The sequence below is a fragment of the Loxodonta africana genome, chromosome 2 (genome assembly GCF_030014295.1).
Source record: "Loxodonta africana isolate mLoxAfr1 chromosome 2, mLoxAfr1.hap2, whole genome shotgun sequence".
NCBI classification, from domain to species: Eukaryota; Metazoa; Chordata; class Mammalia; order Proboscidea; family Elephantidae; genus Loxodonta; species Loxodonta africana.
Genome location: NC_087343.1, coordinates 16,928,359 through 16,955,875, shown reverse-complemented (window position 1 = coordinate 16,955,875; position 27,517 = coordinate 16,928,359). Strand labels below are relative to the sequence as shown.

At 39.6% G+C, this 27,517-nt stretch overlaps 1 protein-coding gene across 1 annotated transcript in view; it reads left to right on the top strand.

Moving 5' to 3' along the window:
* The window catches only part of DNAH5 (dynein axonemal heavy chain 5), a 280,971-nt gene that overhangs the window by 55,156 nt on the left and 198,298 nt on the right, over nt 1-27,517 (top strand). The window contains exons 18-29 of the mRNA XM_064279684.1: nt 36-213; nt 1,142-1,378; nt 3,300-3,490; nt 3,579-3,666; nt 11,485-11,618; nt 15,004-15,205; nt 15,747-15,982; nt 18,039-18,257; nt 19,982-20,044; nt 20,342-20,580; nt 24,238-24,478; nt 26,000-26,199. Of these exons, the coding sequence (XP_064135754.1) occupies nt 36-213; nt 1,142-1,378; nt 3,300-3,490; nt 3,579-3,666; nt 11,485-11,618; nt 15,004-15,205; nt 15,747-15,982; nt 18,039-18,257; nt 19,982-20,044; nt 20,342-20,580; nt 24,238-24,478; nt 26,000-26,199 (2,228 nt within the window). The remainder of the gene's footprint in view (nt 1-35; nt 214-1,141; nt 1,379-3,299; nt 3,491-3,578; nt 3,667-11,484; nt 11,619-15,003; nt 15,206-15,746; nt 15,983-18,038; nt 18,258-19,981; nt 20,045-20,341; nt 20,581-24,237; nt 24,479-25,999; nt 26,200-27,517) is intronic.

The following is a 27,517-nucleotide window of genomic DNA, read 5'->3' as shown; positions in this document are numbered from 1 at the left end:
CAAATATGATACTACTCATTTTTTTTTTTGCTTAGGACCTTTGTGTAAATGGTGCCCAGATACTACATTTTAAAAGCTCATTAGTGGAGGAAGCAGTCAATGAACTAATAAATATGTTGCTGGATGTGGAAGTTCCATCTAAAGAAGAAAGTGAAAAAGGATCCAAAGAGAATAGGGTTGATTTGCAAAGTGACAGTTCAGGTAAGAGATGTGGTCATGGAAGGATCTTATTTTTCTCAGACATTTGCTGAAAACTAAAATTTAATTTTCAACATAGTAATTGATTTCACCCTTCTGTAAACACCCTCTTGATTTTATAATGCTGTGGACAAATCTGAAGTTATGATTCTGAACATATTATAATGAGCTTGAGCTACACGTCATTAATTCCTATTGCTTTTTGTTAAACTTTGTACACATGTACTTTGCATTGGCCCTTGTTAGTTCTCCTTGCATGTTGATATAAAAAAGCCCAAAAACCCAAACCTACTGCTGTCGAGTCAATTCTGGCCCATTGCAGCCTTATAGGACAGAGTAGAATTGCTCCATAGGGTTTCCGAGAAGTGGCTGGTGGATTCAAACTGTCAGCCTTTTGGTTAGTAGCCAAGCTCTTAACCACTACGCCACCAGGGCTCCATGTTGATATGGGTATGTGTTTTATTTTACCTTATCAATATGGTAGGATGCATCATGAATTGGAAGTCCCCTTGGAAACCATCTAGAGAAAACCTTTTGAAGGACAGGTGAGGACACTGAGGTGTAGAGAAGGAAAGTTTTTTCCCCAAGTTTCTGTGGCCATGGTTGGAAGAGAAAGCACCAGAACCCAGGCCCCTGGAGCCAAGTCTAGCTTTTCCAGCCATCTCTCCTGCCTCTCTTCTTGGCTGTTGCCTCATATGGAGGAGAAGAGGCCTCCACCAGTTCATGTGGTGCCCTGATTTCCGCTTCCTACCCTTTTCTAAAACGCATGACATTTAAGTGATTTTAAATTTCATGTAATGTATCTTAATTTTCTCCTCTTTAGTTACAATAATTTATTTAATTGCAACCATATTTTAATTGCAATGTCTGGTTCTCTCTTGTGTGTGTGTGTCTCTCTCCTCACTCTTTCTTCCTCTCACATACCTTGTAACAGAGAAAAAAGAAGGAAAATCTGACACCTTGACATCTTCCCTGAATGCCAGTGAAACTGGGGCTGGCCTTCTGCCCTTCATGATGATCAAGAAAAAGAAGAAAGAGACTGTTATGTTAGAGGAAGAAGCCTGCGAATTGCTTTCTCACTTCAACCATCAAAATGCCGATGCTCTGCTGAAAGTTACCAGGAACACACTAGAGGCCATTCGCAAGCGCATTCATGCCTCCCACACAGTTCACTTCCGGGGTAATAGTCCCACACAGTTGTGTCCTGGCTCTCCAGGCATAGATGCTGGCGTGTGTGCACTTGTGTGCATGTGGTGTTGTTGTTGGGTGGCATCAAGTTGATTTTCCACTCATAAAGACCTTGTGTGATGTTGTAGAACTGCCCCATTGGATTTTCTAGGCTTCATCTTTACGAAGGAGCCCTGGTTGCACAGTGGTTAAGGGCTATGGCTGCTAACCAAAAGGTCAGCAATTTGAATCCACCAGCCATTCCTTGGAAACCCTGTGGGAAACACCTATAGGGTGGCTATGAGTCAGAATCGACTCGACAGCAACTGGTTTTGTTTCAGCTTTTGGGTAATCTTTACGAGGGCAGATTGCCGAGTCTTTCTCCTGCAGTGCTGCTGGGTGGGTTCCAACTGCCAACCTTTCAGTTAGCTACTGAGTGCTTAACCTTTGCACCACAAAGGCTCCTTATGTGTCTATGTATTCCTGTTAATTTTAAATAATTAAAAAAGTCACTGTTTATTGAGAGCTTCCTCATAAGTTTATACATGATGAACTTTGATCATCCCAATAATCCTACTGTGTAAATCATGTCAGTACTCTCATTTTACAACTGAAGCATAGAGGTAATTTGCCTAAAGCTACTTATCTTTTGTTAATAACATGAAAGTCAGCATTTTAAATCGTTTTGTCATAAGATTTCTTATAATTGCTGAAGGAAAAAAAAATACCTTTAAAAGAAGATACATAGAAAAAATAATTTCATTGTTAAACTGTTAGGCTATCAGCTAGTTTTGTAAAAGCAAGAAAGATATTCTTAATGGCACACTCTCCAAAGTAGAAAATACTTTCCTTTTCTCGTGTCAATTCAGTACTTTCGAGGTGATTGTCTCATTCTCAATACAATCGTCTCTTCCTCCGAACAATTCATAAACAGACATTGCATTTCGGCCAACAAAAATCTATCAAGGTGAAAGACGTTAGGAAATTAAATTTTAAATTAAAAATAGAAAAATAATGAAATAAATGTAGTTAAAAAAAGTGAAGAATAAAATAAAAGATAATAAAATCTTTTTATTTATTTTAAATGTTGGTGTTTAAGGGAAAGCATCTTTGAAATTCAATTAAAAGTGAATAAATAGAAGTGGAATCTTTGAAAGAATTTTGGTGGTATGTTTTATTTCAATTCAGAATAGGAGATAGTCTTTTTCTTTGACACAGGAAGATTATTAGAATTTACCGAATGTTGATTGATATGCTGAATATTAAATTACAGGTATTTCCCAACTTTATATGTTATAGGTATTTTCAACTTATAAAATAATACAGGACATATCTCTGTCTCTATATTCATACCTATATCTATACCCAACTTTAAAACCAACTTACATAAGAATGGTGAGTTATACTTTATTTTTCCCTTCCACTCTGCTCTGAGTTTGGATTATATATTCTCTGGTAGAAACAGTATATATTTTATTTGAAATTCCAAACTGGTTATTTAATCTCTCTTTGACTTGTTCTGAGAATTACTCTTGTTTTTCATTTTTTTGCTTACTTATTCTACATTTCACTCATTTGCTGGCATCTTGTTGTTACTTGGACAACACCATCTTCAAAGATTTTAGGTAACAGTTTGCATAGTTAGGGCCTGATCTTACACGCTCAGTTTTATTTATGGAGGAGGGTATACCAAGAAATTATCATCAGCAGAAAATGGCTTGGAGTCTACGGAACTGCTCTGGGTCTTGAACGCAGCTAGATCCTCCGTTAGTCTTATTTCGTTGATTGAATTACTCATTCAACAAGTATCTGTTGAGCTTCTGTTAGGTACTAGATACTTGTTCTAGGTGCTTTAATTTTTCTGGTTAAAAATGTGGTCAACCCAATTTTAAGTTAAAAATATTCAATCTTATCTTTTTTCTGTGTTAACTCAGACAGAAACAACATATCCAAGATGAAACCGAACAGTCTGCCCATTTTCCAGGCGGGCATCACGCTGGCCATTCCCCACATCGCCATGACCCCTGCCCTGGAGGACATACAGCAGACCCTGAACAAAGCTGTGGAGTGCATAGTCAGCGTCCCCAAAGGGGTTCGACAGTGGAGCAGTGAGCTGTTGTCCACGGTGGGTGTGGGATAAAGGAATTATTTCACATGATGCTGCTTCTGTTTACAAATGGGGCAGAGGTGAAAAATATCCATTTACATTGTAGAAAAAGATGCGTGAAAGAAAAATGGCTGCTTTGAGGAATAATGAAGACAGTGATTCTGACAACGACATGGGAGAAAATGAACTTCAAGGTACATGTTCTTTCAGTTCTTGGGAAACAGTCACTGTAACATTTATTGATCTGACTTGTATTTCTTCTTTGATTAGTTTCCTAGGGCTTCTGTAACAAAACGCGCTGTGCCTGTTAGCAGTCACTTCCCCTCCAACCTCCCCTCAAGCTCTGGCAACCACAGATCTGCTTTCTGTCTCTATGCATTGGCCTGTTTTGGACATTTCATATAAATGGAATCCTACTATATGTGGTCATCTGTGACTAGCTTTTCCATTTATTTATGTATTATAATACTGTAATCTTTGGTGAAAGTTCGCACAGCAAATTAGCTTACCATTTAACAAATTCTGTACATATTGCCCAGTGACATTGGTTACATTTTTTAAGATGTTTCGTCATTCTCCTTATTTCTGTTCTGGTTGTTCCGTTTCCATAATCTAGCTTCCCTACTCCCACTTACCTTCTCAGCTTTGCTCTAGGGTAAATGTTGACCCTTTGGTCTCATACAGATGACATTTTTTTTTTTTAAAGGAACACAGTACTCATAGGTGATATTGTTTATTTTATAATCTAATCTGTTATTTAGCTGAAAGGTGACCTCTGGGTATGGTTTCAGGACAGAGTTTAAAAGATATCTCAGGGTTTCTCCAGTCTCTACCAGTCAAGTGTGGCCTTTTTAAAGAATCTGAGTTTTGTTCTACATTTTTCTCCCATTCTATCCAGGGCCATCTCTTGTGTCTCTGGTCAGAATGGTCAGTAGCGTAGCTGGGCACCATCAGTTCTGGTCTCAGGGTAGATAGGCCTTGGTTCATGTAGGCTATTAGCCCTGTAGACTAGTTTCTTCTTTGAGTCTTTGGTTTCTGTCTTTGTCTTTTGCTCCAGATGAGTAGAGAGCAATTGTTATATCTTAGATGGCTGCTTGCAAGCTTTTTATACCCTAGATGCTACTCACCAAACTAGGATATAGAACATAAAGCTTATGAACTCTGTTATGCCAATTGACCTAGCACTTCCATGAGACTATGGTCCTAAGCTTTCTGGTCCAGTAATCAATCTCATGAGATGTTTGGTTATGTCTAGAAAGTATCTGTAACTGTGCCTCAGCTTCTCTTCTTTGGCATAATGTTTTCACATTCCATCCATGTCGTAGCATGCATTAGTACTTCATTTCTTTTTATTGTGAAATGATATTCTACTGTCTGGATATACCAAGTATTGTTTATCCTGTCCACACAGTTTTACAGTGCTTTATGCAGTTGCCTTTTGAATAAGATAGTACAAGAAAAGTATCAGAAATAAAAATACATTTACACTGTATTTATATTTACCTGTACAAGTACCTTTACCGGTGTTTTTTTTTTTTTTTTAATTTATTTATTGTGCTTAAGTGAAAGTTTACAAATCAAGTCAGTCTCTCATACAAAAACTTGTACGCACCTTGTTATGTACTCCTAGATGCTCTACCCCTTATGAGACAGCACACTTCTCCATCCTGTATTCCCTGTGTCTATTCAACCAGCTCCTGTCCCCCTTTGCCTTCTCATCTCACCTCCAGACAGGAGTTACCCACATAGTCTTATGTGTCTACTTGAACCAAGAAGCTCACGCCTCACCAGTATTATTTTCTGTCTTCTAGTCTAATCCAATCCCTGTCTGAAGAGTTAGCTTAGGGAATGCTTCCAGTCTTGGGCTAACGAAGAGTCCAGAGACCATGACCTCTGGGGTCCCTCTAGTCTCAGTCAGACTATTAAGTCTGATCTTTTTATGGGAATTTGAGGTCTGTATCCCACTGTTCTCCTGCTCTATCAGGGATTCTCTGTGTATTCCTTGTCAGGGCAGTCATCAGTGGTAGCCAGGCACCATCTAGTTCTTCCAGTCTCAGGCTGATGTAGTCTCTGGTTTATGTGGCCCTTTCTATCTCTTGGGCTCATCTTTACCTTACGTCTTTGGTGTTCTTCATTCTCCTTTGCCTCAGGTGGGTTGAGACCAATTGGTGCAACTTAGATGCCACTTGCTAGCTTTTAATACTCCAGATGCCATTCAACCAAGTGGGATGCAGAACATTTTCTTAATACATTTTGTTATGCCAATTGAACTAGATGTCCCTTGGAACCATGGTCCCCCAACCCCCATCCCTGCTGCTCTGGCCTTCGAAGCGTTTGGTTGTATTCAGGAAACTTCTTTGCTTTTGGTTTAGTCCAGTTGTGCTGAGCTCTCCTGTATTGTGTCTTGTCTTTCCCTTTACTTAAAATAGTTGTTGTCTACTTTCTAATTAGTGAATACCCCTTTGCCCCCCTTCCCACCCTCATAATCTTCAAAGGATATTTTTTTCTGTGTTAAACTTTTTCTTGAGTTCTTATAATAGTGGTCTCATACAATATTTGTCCTTTTGCAACTGCCTAATTTTTTTTTTTTTAATTTCACTCAGCATAATACCTTCCAGACTCCTCCATGTTATGAGATGTTTCATGGATTCATCGTTGTTCTTATTCGTTGCATAGTATTCCAGTATGTGAATATACCATAATTTATTTATCCATTCATCTGTTAAGGGGCATCTTGGTTGCTTCCATCCTTTTGCTATTATAAACAGTGCTGCAGTGAACATGGATGTGCATGTATCTGTTCCTGTGAAGGCTCGTATTTCTCTAGGATATATTGCAAGAAGTGGAATTGCTGGATCATAAAAGGGCTTGAAGCACTTACTAATGACGATCAAAGACCACAGCCTTCAGTATGGATTGAATCCCAACATAAAGAAAACAAAAATCCTCCCAACTGGACCAGTGAGCAACATCATGATAGAGAAAAGATTGAAGTTGTCCAGGATTTCATTTTACTTGGATCCACAATCAACAGCCATGGAAGCAGCAGTCAAGAAATCAAAAGATGCACTGCATTGGATAAAGCTGCTGCAAAGGACCCCTTTAAAGTGTTGAAGAGCAAAGATGTCACCCTGAAGACTAAGGTGTGCCTGATCCAAGCCGTGGTGTTTTCAATCGCATCATATGCATGTGAAAGCTGGACAGTGAATAAGGAAGACCGAAGAATTGACGCCTTTGAATTGTGGTGTTGGCGAAGAATATTGAATGTACCATGGACTGCCAAAAGAATGAACACACCTGTCTTAGAAGAAGTGCAACCAGAATGCTCCTTAGAAGCAAGGAGACAACACTGTGCCTTACATACTTTGGGCATGTTGTCAGGAGGGATCAGTCCCTGGAGAAGGACATCATGCTTGGCAGAGTACAGGGTCAGTGGAAAAGAGGAAGACCCTCAGTGAGGTGGATTAACACAGTGGCTGCAACAACAAGCTCAAGCATAGCAACCACTGTAAGGATGGCTCAGGACCGGGCAGTGTTTCATTCTGTTGCGCACAGGGTTGCTATGAGTTGGAACCGACTGGATGGCACCTAACAACAACAATAATGGTAGTTCTATTTCTAGCTTTCTAAAAAAAAAAAAAAAAAAATTTTTTTTAGAAAGCGCCAAATCAATTTTCAAAGTGGTTGTACCATTTTACATTCCCACCAGCAGTGTATAAGTGCTCCAGTCTCTCCCACAACCTGTCCAGCATTTATTATTTTGTGTTTTTTGGATTAATACCAGCCTCGTTGGGGTGAGATGGTATCTCATGGTAGTTGTGATTTGTATTTCTCTAATGGCTAACGATTGTGAGCATATTCTCAAGTAGCTGCTAGCAGCCCAAATGTCTTTGGTGAAGTACCTGTTCATATTCTTTGCCCATTTTTTAATTGGATTATTTGTCTTTTTGTTGTTGAATTTTTACAGTATCAGGTAGATTTTAGAGATCAGACACTGATCAGATTTGTCGTAGCCAAAAACTTTTTCCTAGTCTCTAGGTAATCTTTTTACTGTTTTGGTGAAGTCTTTGGCTGAACATAGGTGTTTGATTTTTAGGAGCTCTTGGTTATCTAGTTTCTCTTCTGGTGTTTGTACATTGTTAGTAATGTTTTGTGTACTGTTTATGCCATGTATTAAGGCTTCTAGCATTGTCCCTATTTTTTCTTCCATCATCTTTATCGCTTTAGATTTTATATTTAGGACTTTGATCCATTTTGAGTTAGTTTTTGTGCATGGTGTGAGGTATGGGTCTTGTTTCATTTTTTTGGAGGTGGATATCCAGTCATGCCAGCACCATCTGTTAAAGAGACTGTCTTTTCTGCATTTAACAGACTGTGGGCCTTTGTCAAATATCAGCTGCTCGTCTGTGGATGGATTTATATCTGGATTCTCTATTCTGTTCCATTGGCCTATGCATCTGTTGTTGTACCAGTTCCAGGCTGTTTTAACTACTGGGGTGTTATAATATGTTCTAAAATCAGGTAGTCTGAGGCCTCCCACTTTGTTCTTCTTCTTCCGTAAGGCTTTACTTATCCGGGGCCTCTTTCCCTTCTATATTAAGTTGGTGATTTGTTTCCCCATTTCTTTAAAAAATGCCATTGATATTTGGATTGGGATTGCATTTTATCTATAGTTTGCTTTGGGTGAAGTAGACATTTTTACAATGTTGAGTCATCCTATCCATGAACAAGGTGTGTTTTTCCACTTATGTGGGTCTCTTTTGGTTTCTTGTGGTAGTGTCTTGTAGTTTTCTTTGTATAGATCTTTTACATGTCTGGTTAGATTTATTCCTAAGTATTTTATCTTCGTGGGGACAATTGTAAATGTTATTGATTTGGCGATTTCCTCTTTCAATGTTCTCTTTGTTGGTGTATAAGAATCCAACTGATTTTTGTATGTTTATCTTGTATCCTGATATTCTGCTGAACTCTTCCATTAGTTCCAGTAGTTTTCTTGAGGATTCTTCAGGGTTTTCTGTGTATGAAATCATGTCGTTTGCAAATAGAGTTACTTTTATTTCTTCTTTGCTAGTTTGGATGCCCTTTATTTCTTTATCTAGCCTAATTACTCTGGCTAGGACCTCCAGCACAGTGTTGAATAAGAGTAACAAAGGGCATCCTTGTCTGGTTCCCGATCTCAAGTGAAATGCTTTCAGACTCTCTCCATTCAGGATGATGCTGGCTTTTGGCTTTGTATAAATGCCCTTTATTATTTTGAGGAATTTTCCTTCTATTCCTATTTTGCTGAGAGTTTTTATCATGAATGGGTGGTGGACTTTGTCAAATGCCTTTTCTGCATCAACTGATAAGATAATGTGGTTCTTGTCTTTTGTTTTATTTATATGGTGGATTACATTGATTTTTTTCCTAATGTTGAACCAACCCTGCATAACCCTGCATACCTGGTATGAATCCCACTTGGTCATGGTGAATTATTTTTTTGATATGTTGTTGAATTCTGTTGGTTAGAATTTTGTTTAGGATTTTTGCATCTCAGTTCATGAGGGATATATGTCTGTAATTTTCTTTTTTTGTGGTGTCTTTACCTGGTTGTTCTCTATTTTTGCGTGTGTGGATTTGCATAATTGTTTAGTGTTCTTTCACTTCAGTCTGAACTATTTCTCATAGGCAGGTCTGCTAATCATAATATCTCCCAGTTTTTTGTTTTTCTGGGAATGTCTTAGTTTCTCCTTCATTTTTGAGTGGTAGCTTCGCTGGATACAGAATTCTTGCTCAACAGTCTTTTTCTTTTAGCATTCTGAATATGTTATCCTAGTGCCTTCTGGTTTCCATGGTTTATGTTTATCTTATTCAGATCCTTTGTACAGGGTAACTTATTCCATTCTCTTGCCGTTTTCAAATTTCCCACTTTTCTTTTGATAGTATGACTGTGATATACCTAGGTCTCTTTGAGTTTATACTATTTGGAATTCATTGAGCTTCTTAGATAATTTTTTCCATGAAATTAGGAAGGTTTTAGTCATTATTTCTTCAATGCTTTCTCTAGCCCATTTTCTTACTCCTCTCCTTCTGGGATTCCTACTGGGGTTATGTTGGCATACTTGACTGTGCCTTACAGGTTTATGGGGCTCTGTACATTTTTCTCCACTTTTTTTTCTCTTTGTTTCTTGGAGTGAATAATCTCAATTGGCTTATTTTCAAGTTCACTGATTTTTCTGCCAATTCAAATCTACTTTTGAGCCCCTCTAGTAAATTTTTCATATCATTATAGTTTTCAACAGTAAGATGTATATTTGATTTTTAAAAAAATTCTGTTTCATTTCTGATATTATCTATTTTGTGAGACATGTTTTTATATTTTCTTGAGTTCTTTAGGCATGGGTTCATATATATTTTTTGAGTATACTTATAATAAACCATTGCTGTTGAGTCGATTCCGACTCATAGCGACCCTATAGGACAGAGTAGAATTGCCCTGTAGGGTTTCCAAGGAGCAGCTGGTGGATTTGAACTGCTGACCTTTTGGTTAGCAGTCAAGCTCTTAAACACTGTGTTGGCAGGGCTCCATATTTATAATATCCCACTTCCATCAAGTCGATTCTGACTGATAGCAACTCTATAGGACAGACTAGAATTGCCCTATAGGGTGACCAAGGCTGTAAATCTTTACAGAAGTATTTATAATAGTTGATATAAAATCACTGTCTAGTAAGTCCAATGTCTGGGTTTCATCAGGGATGGTTCCTATTGGCTGATTTGTCTAATGCAATGGATCATTTGATTTCCTGACTGCTGCTTTCGTGGGCATTGATTGTGGGTCCAAGCAAAATGAAATCCTTGACAGCATCAATTCTTTCTCCATTCATAATGATGTTGCTTATTGGTTCATTTGTGAAGATATTTGTTTTCTTTATTTTGAGGTGTAACCCACACTGAAGGCTGTAGTCTTTGATCTTCATCAGTAAGCTGCAAAGTTGTGTTATCTGGTTGATACAGGTTAATAAGTCCTCCACCAATTCCGATGCCACATTCGTCTTCATATAGTCTAGCTTCTCGGATTATTTGCTCAGTATACAGAGACTACTGTAGTCTCTGCTTTTTTATATTAATGGTCAGCTAATGACCATTTTTTTTTGATTGCCCAGAGTTTTCCTTAAATGCCTTGAACCGATGAGTCTTTCACTCTTTGCCCTTGTATTCTGTATGTGCGTTGAGGTACCCTAAATGTTCAGGTAGTCTAGAACACTGCTTTTGCGTTTATCTACTGCTTGTTCAAGGTCTCAGATTCATCTGGACATGAAAGATTAGCGCCTTTGTATCTTTTCTGGGCATATGTATGTCTCTGCAATATGTGTTACCTTACAGAGGCCCAGGGGTATGTCAGAAATTCGCCATGCCCTGTATCTGATCTCATTCCCCAGATGTTTTAAAAAACGTTTTGGCCAACCCCTTGTTTGCCCCAGCTGTTATCATTGCCTCAGGCAGCAGAGATGTTCAACAATTGCTGCTGATCGTATTTGACAGACGCTTTGGGGATAGCATTTTTCCCACTTGTGATCCCAGAGTCGGTTAAAAAAAGATAAGCTCTTTTAATGAGGCTTTTCCAGTGAGCTTCCAGACATCAAGTATGACAGTTCTGTTGGACGGAGCATCTTGAGGAGCTGCAAACCCAGACTGCCCCTTCAATTTTCACAGCAACTTTGGTTCCAAGGCTGCTGGTTTTCCCAGATACCATAGAGCTGGAGAGGGCGCAAATTAAAACACCACAAAACTTGCTGATGGAATTGAAATTGACAGTTTTTCTTAAATAAGCACTCTGGATTGTTGCAAGCTTTTCTGAGCTCTGAAAAGTTGGTTTCAACAATATTTTCTACTCTTCCCATTGATTTTATGAAGGAGAAGATTTTTATATAGGTCCTTACTTTTCCACTCCAGACATCACCTCATCTCTTAATAAGTTTGATGGCTATGGTGTTAATATAAACATATCTTCTTATTTCTCTCTTTTTTAGATACCCTTGAAATAGCATCTGTACATTTACCTATTTCAGTGCAACCCAAGAATTATTATAAGAATGTTGCTGACAACAAGGAGATTGTAAAATTAGTCTCTGTGCTTAGCACAATCATCAACTCCACAAAGAAGGTAAGTCAAGAGAGTCTGTAGCCAGGGCACTTTGTTTTATAACATGTGGATGTGTCAAAAATTACACACCATCAGCTTGACCTACATGTAGCTTGCATCTCACCCACTGTACCTTCAGTGAGTGGCTAATGGTGTCTTGTGTATGCTAAAGAAATGCTTGTTTAGTTGAAGATCACTGTCATTTTAGATTGTAAGGAGAAAGAGAATTGTTATTCCTATGTTTCATATTGTGTTCTGGTTAATGCCTTTAATCTCAGTTAGTTCAAATGAATCCAACTTAAAAAAAATCTGATATGCCCAAATCACAAATGAGAATAACGTTACGATCTACTTTCAAAGAGTCAGTGATATTAATATATTTGAGATAGAAAAAGGATTACAGTCAGCTTCCTATTTATGTAATCAAGAAGAGCTTATAAAACATCAGACACAAAAAAACTTATGTGCATTGCCATGTAAAAATCAGGCAAAATTAGAATAAATAAAACTTTAACATTATAAATACGAGTTTGTATTGGACGTAGATGCAAACTTTGGTTGTTTTCTTCCAACCTTGTTTTCTCTCAACTATCCTCTTAGCTCTTCTAGTTAAAAAAAAAAAGAGTCAAAACCCTGAGTCATTTTTTACTTTTTTGTCTCGTATATCCACATTTCCACCAAGACCTGTTGACGCTTTAAAAAGGTTTCTCAGTGTTGAGGGAATAATTGTGGCTCAGTCAATACATCTTTTCTATTACTCCGTTTTGATAGAATGAGTTATATTGCTTGGAAGCACTTTGAAAAGCTAACTGTTCTAACAGTGGAAGGATCTATTATTAAATTTAGTTTTAATGTTGTTCCTAAGGGAACTAGAAGCTTTTGCATTTATGCGTTTTCAACTTTGCTTTCTTAATATGTTGAAGGTCCTTTATTTAATGGACAATGTTAACATAGTTCAATTTAACAAATATTTATCCAGTGCCTAGTATAATGGGCTCTATACTTAATGATAAAGGTAAGTATTCTATGACAATAATAAAAATTCACCTGTGTTTTCAAAAGTCTAAGTAACCATGGAAAATACAATAAATCAAAATAAGGACCATTGTTTTTCTGAATATGAGTGACAGTATTATGAAAATCTAAGGGTAAGTTGTAATTGAGATTAACATAATGCTAGCAACATAATACTTATCCCTGTATCATTTTTGTTGTGTATGCTTTCCTGTTTTATGAGGGAAATGAACAAATGTTAGTCTTCCTTAAATAATAGAAAGGACTGACATTTAGAATAACTTGAAGGACTTTTTCCAGATTTAGAGGATGGTCAAATGTTTCTGGAAAAACATATGCACACTTGGTCATAGTACTGGACATGGCCAGGCTCCCATAGGTATAGCCCCGTGGAAGAGCCTATGATCTCTGTCCCCTTCCTCTGGTCCTGACTGAATTGGAAGCAAGCCTTACCTACCGCCAGCAAACCTGTAGGTTGGCCATCAACTTATAACATTCCATGTGTGAAAAAGAAGAACTGGACCAAACCATTAAAATGAATTTGGTGATAAAAATAACTCAAGCAGAACATGTCTACATAGGTAGTTCATGTAATTTTTTCCTTTAAGCTGCAGGTTACTACCACTGTAAAAAGTTCCAATTTAATAAGGATTCACACTTTCAGGTAAAATCAATGAGAGTCTGAAAGTTATTTAGTTAGGGTATATTTTTAATATTATAATCACTTGGATGTAGAAAGAGCTTAGGATTCTGGAATTTGTAACCATATGCAGGAGTCTTTGGTGATCTTTAATTAATTCTCCAAATCCTTGTTCTTTTATGAATCTGTCTACATGCAGTTGCAATGCATTTTGGGTATGCATGTCAACACTGCAGCCTGTGCCAAGGGGTTAGCTCTGGTTGAAACAAGCAATGGTGGGTCTAGCTTTCTGTGTTTTTCTGAGTGGGACATTTCAATACCCATCAAACCCAAGGCCCTGAGGCACATTTCAGCAGTATGCAGAGGGCTGGATGAAACTCCTGTTGTTGGTCTGGTACAGGTTGGTGCAATTGTCTTAAAATAATCGCAGGATTTAGATTGATGCTGGAAATTCTCTATTGTGTCACATATTGTGTTTGCTATTCTATCTCAGTTTTTTTCATTTTTTCATGCAAATGTAATGTTGAAATAATAATGTAAGCCAATGGAAAACTTGATCCCCAAGAGGTATAAACATTAGAAATGAGGAGATGAGTTTTTAATTATCTGTAGATGATATGATTACTGTTTAATCCAAGAGGCTAATTAAAAAAAAAAAAGAAAGACCCAACAAGAGTTAAGTTGGTAGTTGAAAAATAAATACAGGCATTTCTCTTATAAGTATGTCCCTGAAAATCCTCCTGTTTGGCAAAGTTGCACATCTAATAGGCGCAGTTTGCAGATGACTGCTGATCCAGTGGTTGGCAGTTTGAACCCTCCCTCAGGGTACTATGGAAGAAAGGCCTGGTGATTTGCTTCTATAAAGATTACAGCCAAGAAAACTCTATGGAAGCCGTTCTCCTCTGTAACACATGGGGTCACTGTGAGTTGAAATGAACTTGACGGTAACTAACAACAAAAACACGAGAAAAATAGGATTGAAGCGGATACAGAAAGCCTATGTAACTGGTAACCAGAGCAGTAATGAAAACAACAGCAATTATAATAAAATATTAACAGTTAATAAAGACTATAAGTATAGACTATTACTGTAAAAAATAAGGTGGAAGAAGCTTGGTGGAAAGTGATGTAAGAAGCAGTTGTGGTGGCCGATTTAATGAAACAAGGGTACGATATACAAAGATCACGTTGAACTGTGCAGAGAACACTCTCAAGACAAATTGACCCAAGAGGAAGAAGTGGTGAATGGGTGTGGCACACAGCACTGTGTGTCCCTGAGGCTGGCTGCCTTTGACTGTATCCGTGCACTTTGTTTGTTGTGTTATTGTTATGTGCATTTGAGTCCATTTTCAGTTCATAGCGACCCCATATGACAGAGTAGCTCTGCCCGTAGGATCTTCTAGGCTGTAATCTTTATGTGAGCAGGTAGCCAGGTCTTTCTCCTATGGAGCTGCTGGGTGGGTTCGAACCACCAGTCTTTTGGTTAGCAGTCGAGCACTTAATCTTTGCTACTTTTAACTGATGGTAGAAAACAACGCACTGGGAAAATTAGCATTTGATAACGTGACCTCTCCATTCTATTGACATCTTCTGCAATTATCACTCGCGAGAGAGGCGACTCACCATTTCACCCTATAGAAGCGCACTTTGTAGCAAACCAGACGGTTAATAAAAATCCAGATTTGGCAAATATCATGATGCCATTTCAGATTCTTCCTTCTCAGCATAAATCTGTTGTTATTTATATTCTAGGAAGTTATTACCTCTTTGGATTGTTTCAAATGCTACAATCACATTTGGCAAAAAGAGAAAGAAGAAACCGTTATGACGTTTATTGTGAAAAACCCCTTACTTTCTGAATTTGAATCTCAGATTCTCTATTTCCAAAACTTAGAGCAGGAGATTAATGCTGAGCCAGAGCACATCTGTGTGGGCTGCATTGCGCTGTACACAGGTAGGTTAATTTTCTCTCAGACAGTCGTAAAAACTCAACGGTATTGTTATGTCTCCTTACCTAGATTAGTATTTCCGAGACTTCTAGTTATCTTTAAGATGGACCTTCTTTTTTAATGGGCCTAAAGTTTTAAGACCAATTTGTATTTTCTTTTGATTCTCTTCTCTTTAATTAGTTATTCTGGACTATTTTGAACACTTTGCACCAAGCTTTGAAAATAAATGCTATTTCAGAGAAAGGGGATGGATCTGTTGTATTTGGAATTAAATTTTACCATTTTTTTTTAGTAAAAACTAAACATTTGAGGCTTGTCTCAGAGTTTTGACACGTACTTTTTTCTTTTGAGCATTTTGAAATGTTTTGACTTGTTGCAAGAATGAGTTTTATAAAATGAATAAATAAGTCATGAGTAGGAAAAAGGAATTTTTTTTCCAGTTTTCCATGTATTATGCAAAGTGTTGATTACTGGTGAAGAGTTGTACTGTGTCCTCTTATACGGGTTCCAGTTTTCAGGCTGAACTGTGGACATTGGGTTTTACAGCGGACTTGAAGTTAGCCTTGACTGCTGAGACAAAGGCCTGGATGACTGTCATAGGCCGCCACTGCAACAAAAAATACAGAAGTGAGATGGAGAACATTTTTACACTTGTGGAAGAATTCAATAAGAAACTGAATCGTCAAATTAAAGACCTGGACGATATTCGGATCGCTATGGCAGCACTGAAAGAAATCAGGGAGCAGCAGATCGCCATCGACTTTCAAGTGGGACCCATTGAGGTAACGGATCATCATCTGTTCATAATAGAGATACCTCCACATCTGGGGTGCTGCAAGCTGAAGTTTTGTCCAGTTCTGGAGTGGAGTTACAAATGGATGCTAGACCTAAGCCCAATAATTTCAATAACGATGATAATGAAACAAACAGATCGAACTCGTTGCCATTGAGTGGATTCCAACTCATAGCAACCCTATAGGACAGAGTAGAACTGCTTTGTCTTAGTCATCTAGTACTCCTATGACAGAAATACTGCAAGTGGTTGTCTTTAACAAAGAGAAATTTGTTCTCTCACAGTCTAGTAGGTTACAAGTCCAAATTTGGGGTGTCAGCTCCAGGGGAAGGCTTTCTTTGTCAGCTCTGGAGGAAGATTCCTTGTCATCAATCTTCCCCTGGTCCAGGAGTTTCTCAGGTGAAGGGACCCTGAGTCCAAAGGACGTGCTCTGCTCCTGGTGCTGCTTTCTTGGTGGTATGAGGTCCCCAACTCTCTGCATGCTTCCCTTTGCTTTTTATCTCTTGAGAGTTAAAAGGTGGTGCAGGCCACACCCCAGGGAAACTCCCTTTACATTGGATCAGGTTGGTGACCTGGGAAAGGGTGGTGTTACAATCCCACCCTAATCCTTTTAACATAAAATTACAGTCACAAAATGGAGGACAACCACACAATGCTGGAAATCATGGCCCAGCCAAATTGATACACACATTTTTTGGGGGACATAACTCAATCCATGACATGCCCCATAGGGTTTCCAAGGCTGTAATCTTTACAGAAGCAGACTGCCACATCTTTTTCCCACAGAGCAGCTTGTGGGCTTGAACTGCCAACCTTTTGGTTAGCAGCTGAGCATTTAACCACTGTGCCACCCGGGCTGCCTATAATGATGTTACTTAACCCTACTACAGTGCTTACTATGGGACAGTTCTAGTTGTTTGCCTGTTGTCTGAGGTCCGGTCCCCCGAAAAGCAGAGCCTGAGGTGACAATTTCTGTGCCAGTGATTTATTGGTGAATGCTCGTGGAACAAGGGGAATGAGGGAAGCAGAAACGGACAGGGGGTAAAGCTAAGGGAGGATGTGGTCTCAGTTGTGGTCTAGCCTCATCCCACGAGGAGCTCAGGAGCATGAATTGTACCGCACAGTTGGTCCCACCTTGAGGCAAGGGAAGTTGCCCTTTGTACCCCTAGATCACCTGCTCATTGGCTTAACCTCCCCATGAGGAGGCCTCCATTTAGAACTGAGGACAGTTCTCCAGGAAAGGTGGCAACTGTCACTCCTGACAGTGGGGGATGCAAATACCAGCTGGCAAATGGGACCCAGTGGGGCCCAAACATCCATATGTGCATTAACTTATTTAATCCTTAGTACCACTCCCACTTTACACACAGGGAACAGAGGGACAGAGAGTTATACAGTTTGAATAGTGTCATACATTACTTTTATTTTTTTGAGTACCATATCATATTGTCTTTTCCGTATAAAAATGTTTTATCATGAGTGGGCCACTATATATATATTTTTAAAGGAGACTAATGTCATTGTGGAGTCAATGGGTGGTACAAATGGTTAACCATTTGGCTGCTAACTGAAAGGTTGGAGGGTCAAGTCCATCCAGAGGTGCCTCAGAAGAAAGGCCTGGAGATCTGCTTCTGAAAAATTAGCCACTGGAAATCCTATGGAGCACATTTCTATTCTGACACACATGGGGTCACCGTAAGTGGGAGTTGACGGCAACTGGTGCTGGTTAATGTGATTTTGTAGTCTAAGTAAAAATACTTTTATTTCTGTGATATTTTGTGTTTTATAAAACAACATTCATTGGCAATCACCAAGCCCTGTGAAGGAGGCAAGACATTTTTCCATTTCCCAGATGAGGAAGCCCAAGCGGAGTGGATCCGTTACTCATTTACGTAGGCTCTTCGAGTTTGCAGGTAGAATAACTAGAACCCTCAGGGTGGATTTCCAGTCATTCTGATCTTTTCCATTCTAATGCTTCAGTACGTGACTGTGTGTAGGTCTGTGTATGTGACCGGTAGAAATCAGGATTTTCTTCTTTCGTGTAGGAATCCTATGCCTTGCTTAACAAATATGGACTTCTGATAGCAAAAGAAGAGATGGACAAAGTTGACACTCTGCGCTACGCGTGGCAGAAGCTTCTGGCGCGTGCCAGCGACGTGCAGAAGGAGTTAGTCTCTCTGCAGCCCAGCTTCAGGAAGGAGCTCGTCAGTACCGTGGAGGTCTTCCTTCAAGACTGCCACCAGTTCTATCTGGATTATGATTTGGTATGACTCTGGCTTTCTCTGTGTGCATTTGGGAGGAGGAGGAGTGAATAGAGCATGAAAAACATAGCTGTAGTTTAAAAATTATGTGTCAGATTTCATAAAAGATGATGTACTTAGAAATAAGAATTTTATTTTCATGAGAGCAAAAGCATTTCCCTTTCGCAAGACTTCTTTCCCCATAGAGTTCATCCAGAATAAATTCAACAGGAAATGGAGAATTTAAAAGTGCCGTTCACATTATGGGCCACCTGGTTACACAAATGGCTAAGCTCTCAGCTACTAACTGAAGGCTTGGTGGTCCGAGTCCATCCAGGTGTGCCTCTGAAGAAAGGCCTGGAAATCTACTTCTGAAAAGTCACAACCATTGATATCCCTGTGGAGCACAGTTCTACTCTTACACACATGGGGCTGCCATGAGTTGGAATTGACTCAATGGCAATTGGTTTTTTTTTTTGTTGTTGTTCACATTATATCATTGGTCTTGTTACTGAAGTTGTTTGATAGCTTCCTAAGTTTGTGTGGACAAAAGCTATTCACATGTAGTTAAAATGATTATCCTTTCTTCCTCATTCATTTGTTCCACAAGTAACACAGAGCACTGGGCCTGGTACTGGACACTGTCCTTGGTGCTGAAGACATAGCTGGGGACAAGACAGATGAGGCCCCGCCCCCATGGAGTCCAGATATTTATCATATATGTGTATTTTACTGTGGAATCATCTAGTGGGAATATGCTGCGTATTGAGACCTGGTTTCCAGCCAATTATAATGTGCTAAAAAAAAAAAAAACAAAACCCATAGCCGTCGAGTTGATTCCGACTCATAGTGGTCCTATAAAACAGAGTAGAACTGCACCATAGAATTTCCAAGGAGCAGCTGGTGGATTTGAGCTGCCAGCCTTTTGGTTATGAGCCAAGCTCTTAACCACTGTGCCACCAGGGCCCCTTATAATGTGCTACAGAAGGGAAATATGTAGAGCATGGGATAAAATTTGTGCGTATTAACTAGTACCCCATCAAACCACAGAGCTTATGTTGTTGTTGGGTGCTGTCCAGTCTATTCCAACTCATAGAGACTCCATGTGATGGAGTAAAACTGCCCCACAGAGTTTTCTTGGCTGTAATCTTTATGGAAGCAGATCACCAGGTGTTTCTCCCGAGGAGCCACTGGTGGGTTAGAACCACTGACCTTTCGGTTAGCAGCCAAGTGTTTAACTATTGTGCCACCAGGGCTCCTTACAAAGCTTATGCGGGTTAGGAAATTGGATTCATGAACTTGTTGGGTAAAGAAGCACAGAAATCCACATATTTAAGATGGAAATCCTAATTTGAATGACAATATTATAGGTGACTTTACCAACAGGAATTAGAATGGTGAGATCTGTGAGTTATAGCATCAGTGTTTTAGTTCAAAACCAGACATTATATGTGCTTCTTATAGAATAGCCATTGACTCTTCTTTGCCCCTGTCACTTATGAAATGGACAATATGTCTTTCTAATATTCCAAGTTTTTTGACTTTGTATCATTGACTTTTTTAGAGTTGAAAAATGTTTCCAAATGAGTCATTTTCTGAGGCTTTATTTTTCACAAATAAAAAACCTAGGTTTCCTGTCATGTATGTGACATGCATGCAAACTTTGATACTCAACTGCTTTGAGCTCATGAAATTTGCATGCAAATACTTCATTCTATTTTATGCTTATTTTATTTTATTTTTCCCAGAATGGTCCAATGGCTATTGGCTTGAAACCACAGGAAGCCAGTGATAGGCTTATAATGTTTCAGGTAAGCTTTTGAGTTTCTATGACCTTCTAAACAACCAAAATCTTATTGTGTTTTAAACACGTATTTTTAAATATATGCCTGTTGTGGAAGATGGCATGATACTTACATTTTAAAAACATGATCTGGTATGGTTACAATTAGAGGTGGTTTCTATGTAAGTAATTACATCCACTTAATACCCACATTTATATATTCCAGCGATCACTGAGGTTTTTGTGTCTGCCACTGTCTTTTTTCATTTACATGTTCCTTCATATGCAAATCATTTTGATGAATCTTTACTTGTGTTTTTGTTAGAATCAATTTGATAATATCTATCGGAAATACATCACCTATACTGGGGGAGAAGAACTTTTTGGTCTGCCAGTCACGCAATATCCTCAGCTTCTCGAAATAAAGAAGCAACTGAATCTGCTACAGAAAATATACACTCTGTACAACACTGTCATAGAAACTGTAAACAGTTATCATGATATTCTTTGGTCGGAAGTGAATATTGAAAAAATCAACAATGAACTCTTAGAATTCCAGAACAGGTGAGAAGTGAGGTGTTTAGCATTACCCAGAGCCAATGCTTTCTTCTTTGATTGGCTGTGAAGTTCTCTGTTTGCCCCGGATGTTTCAGCAGCATGTCTTGGTGTGTTGTTATTGTCCGTTGTCATCACCCTTGTCAAATGGTATTTATTAATTACCCCTGTGTGCAGGCTGGGAGCCAAGCAAATCCTCTAAAGCTGGATCAACCTTGTTAGGAGAGAGCTGATCTCTATAGTACAGTTATGAAGCATCGGAGGTATATGTTACATGACTTACTGAAATAAAAGCAAAAGTCCCCTGATTTTTCTGCATCACTTTTCTAACTTAAAATTTTTTTTTATTGCAAGAAGTATCTATATTGTACCACCTATATTGTTCTTGTTGTTAGATGCCATCGAGTCGGTTTTGACTCACAGGGGCCCTATGCACAACAGAATGAAACACTGCCAGGTCCTGTGCCATCCTCACAATTGTTGCTATGCTTGAGACCATTGTTGCAGCCACGGTGTCAGTCCACCTCATTGAGGGTCTTCCTCTTTTCTGCTGACTCTGTACTCTGCCAAGCATGATGTCCTTCTCCAGGGACTGATTCCTCCTGACAACATGTCCAAAGTATGTAAGATGCAGTCTCACCATCCTTGCTTCTAAGGAACATTCTGGATGTACTTCTTCCAAGACAGATTTGTTCATTCTTTTGGCAGTCCATGGTATATTCAGTATTCTTTGCCAACACCACAATTCAAAGCATCAGTTCTTCTTAGGTCTTTCTTATTCATTGTCCAGCTTTTGCATGCATATGAGGTGATTGACAACACCATAGCTTGGGTCAGACGCATCTATGTCTACAAGATGACATCTTTGCTTTTCAACACTTTAAAGAGGTCTTTTGCAGCAAATTTGCTCAATGCAATGCGTCTTTCTATTTCTTGACTGCTGCTTCCATGGCTGTTGATTGTGGATCCAAGTAAGGTGAAACCCTTGGCAACCTCGATCTTTTCTCCGTTTTTTGTGATGCTCCTTATTGGTCCAGTCGTGAGGATTTTTGTTTTCTTTATGTTGAGGTATAATCCACACTGAAGGCTATGGTCTTTGATCTTCGTCAGTAAGTACTTCAAGTCCTTTTCACTTTCAGCAAGCAAGGTTGTGTCATCTGCATATCGCAGGTTATTAATGAGTCTTCCTCCAATCCCGATGCCCCATGCTTTTTCATATATTCAAGCTTCTTGGATTATTTGCTCAGCATACAGAATGGATAATCAAAAGACCAAACCTGATGCCATTGAGTCAATTCCAACTCACGGATTGAATAAGTATAGTGAAAGGATACGACCGTGACACACACCTTTCCTGACATTAAACCATACAGTATCCCCTTGTTCTGTTCAAACAACTGCCTCTTGATCCATGTACAGATTCTTCACGAGCACAATTAAGTGTTCCGGAATTCCCATTCTCTGCAATGTTATCCACAGTTTGTTATCCACACAGTCAAATACCTTGGCATAGTCAATAAAACACTGGTAAACGTCTTTCTGGTATTCTCTGCTTTCAGCCAAGATCCATCTGACATCAGCTGTGATATCCTTGGTTCCACATCCGCTTCTGAACCCGGCTTGAATTTCTAGGGGTTCCCTGTTGATGTACTGCTGCAGCCGCTTTTAAATGATCTTCAGCAAAATTTTGCTTGCATGTGACATTAATGATATTGTTCAATAATTTCCGCATTTTGTTGGATTGCCTTTCTTGGGGATAGGCATAAATATGGATCTCTTCAATCGGTTGGCCAGGTAGCTGTCTTCCAGATTTCTTGGCATGGACAAGTGAGCACTTCCAGTGCTGTATCCATTTGTTGAAACATCTCAATTGGTATTCCGTCAATTTTGGAGCCCTGTTTTTTGCTAATGCCTTCAGTGCAGCTTGGAGTTCTTCCTTCAGTACCATTGGTTCCAGATCATATGTTACTTCCTGAAATGGTTGAACATTGACCGATACTTTTTGGTATAGTGACTCTGTGTATTCCTTCCATCTTCTTTTGATGTTTCTTGCATCATTTAATATTTTCCGCATAGAATCCTTCACTATTGCAACTCTAGGCTTGATTATTTTCTTCAGTTCTTTCAGCTTCAGAAATGCTGTGTGTGTTCTTCCCTTTTAGTTTTCTATCTCCAAGTCTTTGCACATGTCATCATAATACTTTGCTTTGTCTTCTTGAGTCACCCTTTGAAATCTGTTCAGCTCTTTTACTTCATCATTTTTTCCTTTTGCTTTAGCTACTCGACAGTCAAGAGCAAGTTTCAGAGTCTGTTCTGACATCCATTTAGGTCTTTTATTTCTCTTCTGTCTTTTAAATGACCTCTTGCATTCTTCATGTATGATGTCCCTGATATCATTCTACAACTCGTCTGATGTTTGGTCATTAGGGTTCAACGCACCAGATCTGTTCTTGAGATGGTCCGTAAATTCAAATGGGATATACTCAAGGTTGTACTTTGGCTCTTGTGGACTTGTTCTAATCTTCTTCAGTTTCAACTTGAACTTGCATATAAGCAATTGACTTGTTCTGACTGATGATATAGGCATATACATATATATATATATATATATATATATATACATACACACACCTGTAACTCATTGCCATCAAGGTGATTCTGACTCATAGCAACCCTACAGGACAGAGTAGAACTGTCCCATAGGGTACAAATGCACACACACACACACACACCCACACACCCACACCCATACCCACATATATACCTATATATGTGCACATACACACACACATGCACATATATACAAAAACAAACAAACCTGTTGCCGTCGAGTCGATTCCGACTCATAGTGACCCTATAGGACAGAGTAGAACTGCCCCATAGGGTTTCCAAGGAGTGCCTGGTGGATTCGAACTGCCGACCTTTTGGTTAGCAGTTGTAGCTTTTAACCACTACACTGCCAGGGTTTCCACATACACACACACATATATATATTAAAGCCTTTGCCATTTTAACATTGTTTTGCATGTACAACTCAGTGGCATCGATTACACTCGTTATGTTGTACAATTATCACTATTACCTGCTTCCAATTTTTTCCATCACCCTTAGCAGAAGCTCAGTGCCCCTAAGCAATGAGTCTCCTTTTCTCTCTCCTTCCTGCTCCGACCCTACACCTGGTAACTATCAATAAACATTGACCTTTGCTTATTCTAGATGTTTCATATAAGTGGGATTATACAATACTTGTCCTTTTGTGACTAATTTATGTCACATCATTTTAAGTGTTATACCCAAAGGAACTGAAGGGCCGCTTGGTTTTCATTTCAGTTGACAACCTGATACACTGTGCTGTGCTTTGTACTAAGTAGGTTCTCAATATGAGTTTGTAGAATTGAATTGAAAGGCACCCCTATCCTTTAAAATAATGCTTTTTAGCTAGTTAATTGTTATGAAGGATTGAAGAGAAACCTTTCCTGATTGGGAGGGATGACTTTCCATAATATAAAGATCAGTAACAGATATGCTCCGAGACACGACATTTGAAAAATGGGATAGGTATTGGAAGTGGGTGAATGTGTTTGGTAGAAATGCTAACAATCTTGGGCTGGAGTGTTCTTCTGGTCTTCTATCAGACTGGCTTTTCACATTGGCTTCCCTTCACAGGTGTCGCAAACTGCCCAGGGCCTTAAAGGACTGGCAGGCTTTTCTGGACCTGAAGAAAACCATTGACGATTTCAGTGAGTGCTGCCCCCTGTTGGAGCACATGGCCAATAAGGCCATGATGGCAAGGCACTGGGAACGAATAACAGCTCTCACTGGGCACCATCTGGATGTGGGGAATGAAACCTTCAAGTTAAGAAATATTATGGAGGCACCTCTTCTGAAATACAAAGAGGAAATTGAGGTACAGTTAATAGAAATGTGGTGGAAGAAGTTCTCGTGGCACTTAAGAGCATTTCTGCATTATGGAATGTTGGGGCAGTAAATCTAGCTAAGACAATTGAAGCTCTTTTTCTGGTGTTCATTCACCAAACCTTCAACAAGTGTTTATTGAGTGTGTTCTGTGTAACAGGGTCTGTGCTAGGTGCTGAGGATGTAAGCATGCATTCCTGTATTAATAGATCATGAAATGATTTGTGGTTCTGTGGTAGAATTCTTGCCTTCCATGTGGGAGACCCAGATTCAGTTCCTGGACAATGTACCTCATACACAGCCAGTGTCTGTTAGTAGAGGCTGTTTGTTGCTGTGATGCTGAACAAGTTTCAGTGGAGCTTCCAGACTAAGACAGAGTAGGAAGAAAGGCCTGGTGATCTCCTATGAAAACCCTATGGATCACAACAGTCTGAACCACAGCTGATCATGGGGATGATGCAGGACCTGACAGCATTTTGTTCTGTTGTGCATGGGGCCACCATGAGTCAGGGGCTGATTTGGAGGCATCTAAAAACAACAACAAGTGACTTGTATATTTGAATAATTATACAAATAAAAGTATAATAATAAGCCTTGGTATACCATTGAAGGAAAGGTATTCTGTTCTATGAGAGCCTATGAGATAAAGAGGTTTGACCTATTTGGGGGTGGTAGAAGGGTGATAAAGGTAGAGAAGGCCGGGATCACGCGTGCAGGACTGAGTGGGTGAGGGAAGTGTGCTCGTGTGGTGGGTGTAAGGGGCATTGAGTTGGAAACTGTGAAGAAGACAGTTTCATGCAGGTGGAATGGCATGTGTTAAAGCTTGAGGTGAGTTTGAGGAACCACAAGAAGGCTGGTGTGGATGGGGTGGAGGTGAGGGAGACTGAAGACAGCTGAGGCTGGGGAGGCAGGGTGGGACTAAAGTAGGTTATCAATTTAGATCTTTAGAGTAATGGAGAGCCATCTAGCGGATGTGTTTAAGCAGCCAGTGACGTGGTTAGATTTACACTTTTTAAAGATCACTCTGGTAGCAGTGTGGAGAAAGATTTGGAGAAGGCTAAGAGCAGGGTGGAGCCCTGGTGGCACAGTGGTTAAGAGCTATGACTGCTAACCAAAAGATTGGGAGTTCGAATCCACCAGCTGCTCCTTGGAAACCCTATGGGGCAGTTCTACTCTGTCCTATAGGATCGTTATGAGTTGGAATCCAGCCATTGCTATGGCAGTGAGTTTACTGTGTATCTTATTCATCATCTTTCTTTCTGGAGTAGTTTGGTGGGGGAATTTTATAATTTAAGCCTCTGTTATTTAGTCCTATCTCTATTTCCATCTCTATCCTTCAGTCTTCATCTACTTATAAATATACCATTTATTATATTGCGTTTCAATTTAGAATTATAAATTTTTATTGGTATACATGAAGGAAATAGTGATGGAGGGCCTCTGCTGCACCTAGACTGTCAAAGAAGGATGTGTAACTTTCATGGACTAAAACAAGAGCTTGCACTTTTGCTAGGACATCTGTATCAGTGCAGTGAAGGAGAGAGACATTGAGCAAAAGCTGAAGCAAGTGATCAATGAATGGCACAACAAAAGCTTCACGTTCGGCAGCTTTAAAACCCGTGGAGAACTCCTCCTGCGAGGAGACAGTACCTCTGAAATCATCACCAACATGGAGGACAGCTTGATGTTGCTGGGTTCTCTGCTGAGCAACAGGTAGAAAACCGCCTCTCTTCTTCTTAGATTTGAGAATGACACAAACAAAGATTTCAGGGGAAATAAGTAAAAAAGAGCATTATAAAAATTCCCCCTCATTCCCTTTAGCCAATAATTAAAATACTTGTTTGAGTTTTAGCCATTGGCCTAGCATGTGGCATACTGTTTTTATTTCATTATCCCCTATCTGTGGGGTGCCTCTGAGACCATCGATTGAACAAAATAATGCAACATGCCATTAGCTGCTTGGATTTTGCTGAACATTTCAGCTTTGCTGCTGATAAGCCTCTCTGCCCATTTGGCAGCTCAATAGGCTCTAGAGTCCAGGGGAAATTTATTCTGAATTTCATATTATCATTCTGCTTGGAAAACCTGTTCTGCCAACATCTATGGACTAGAAACTCTTGGTTCTGTACATAGTTTAATGGGATGGCAAATCAAGGTAGAGAACAGGTATCATTCATAGAGAACTGATTTAATTCATGAAGACAGGAAAAAGAGCAGACTGGTACCAGTCTAACGCTTCTATTTGGCAGTAACAGCTAAGCCATCCCACTTTGGACATGCGAACCCTAAACTCAAGAACTTACTATAGTGAGACCTCTGAGAGCCGGAACTCCATGGGACTGCCTTGTTTTCCGGGTCTCACAAGTTTTCTGCCTTTAACAGGGTGCAGCCTTAGCACTTTTCTATCACTTGTTTTGGAAAATATTTGAGTTTTCCCTCTCTGATGGGTTTCTGTCTTACACAGTTTCCAGCTTTCGTAGGTTTTACTGCACATTTTCTTGGTTCGTTGCTTCCCTTACCCTCCAGACCACCCTTTACATCCAATACTGCCACTCACTTCTCATTGTCTAGAGAGTGGTTCTCAACCGAGGCCACACACAGGAAACACCTGGGGAACTTTGGAAAACCCAGTGCCCGTGCCACATCCCAGACCAATTGATTCAGAGTCTCTGAGGATGGGACGCAGGCAGGCATCAGTGCTTTTGAAAACTTACCAGATGACCCCAACATGCAGCCAAGGTTGAGAAGGAGTGATGGAACTTGGTCCCATGACTTCCCATTGCTGCAAAGGAGACTGGGAAATGCATATTTTAGCTGGGTGGCAATGTGTCCAGCAAGAAATGGGCTTCAGTAGCTAAAGAAGAAGGAAGGGGAAAAGGATGTTGGCAGTTGCTGCCTCAGAGGAGAAAAGTGGGGAGGTAGAGAACAGAAAAATGGGTACCAAGTTGTGTATACATGCATAAGCTCTCATCTGTGCCTACATACACCAAAATGAGTGGGCTGGACACAGGGGTGTGTGGGAAGTTAGAAA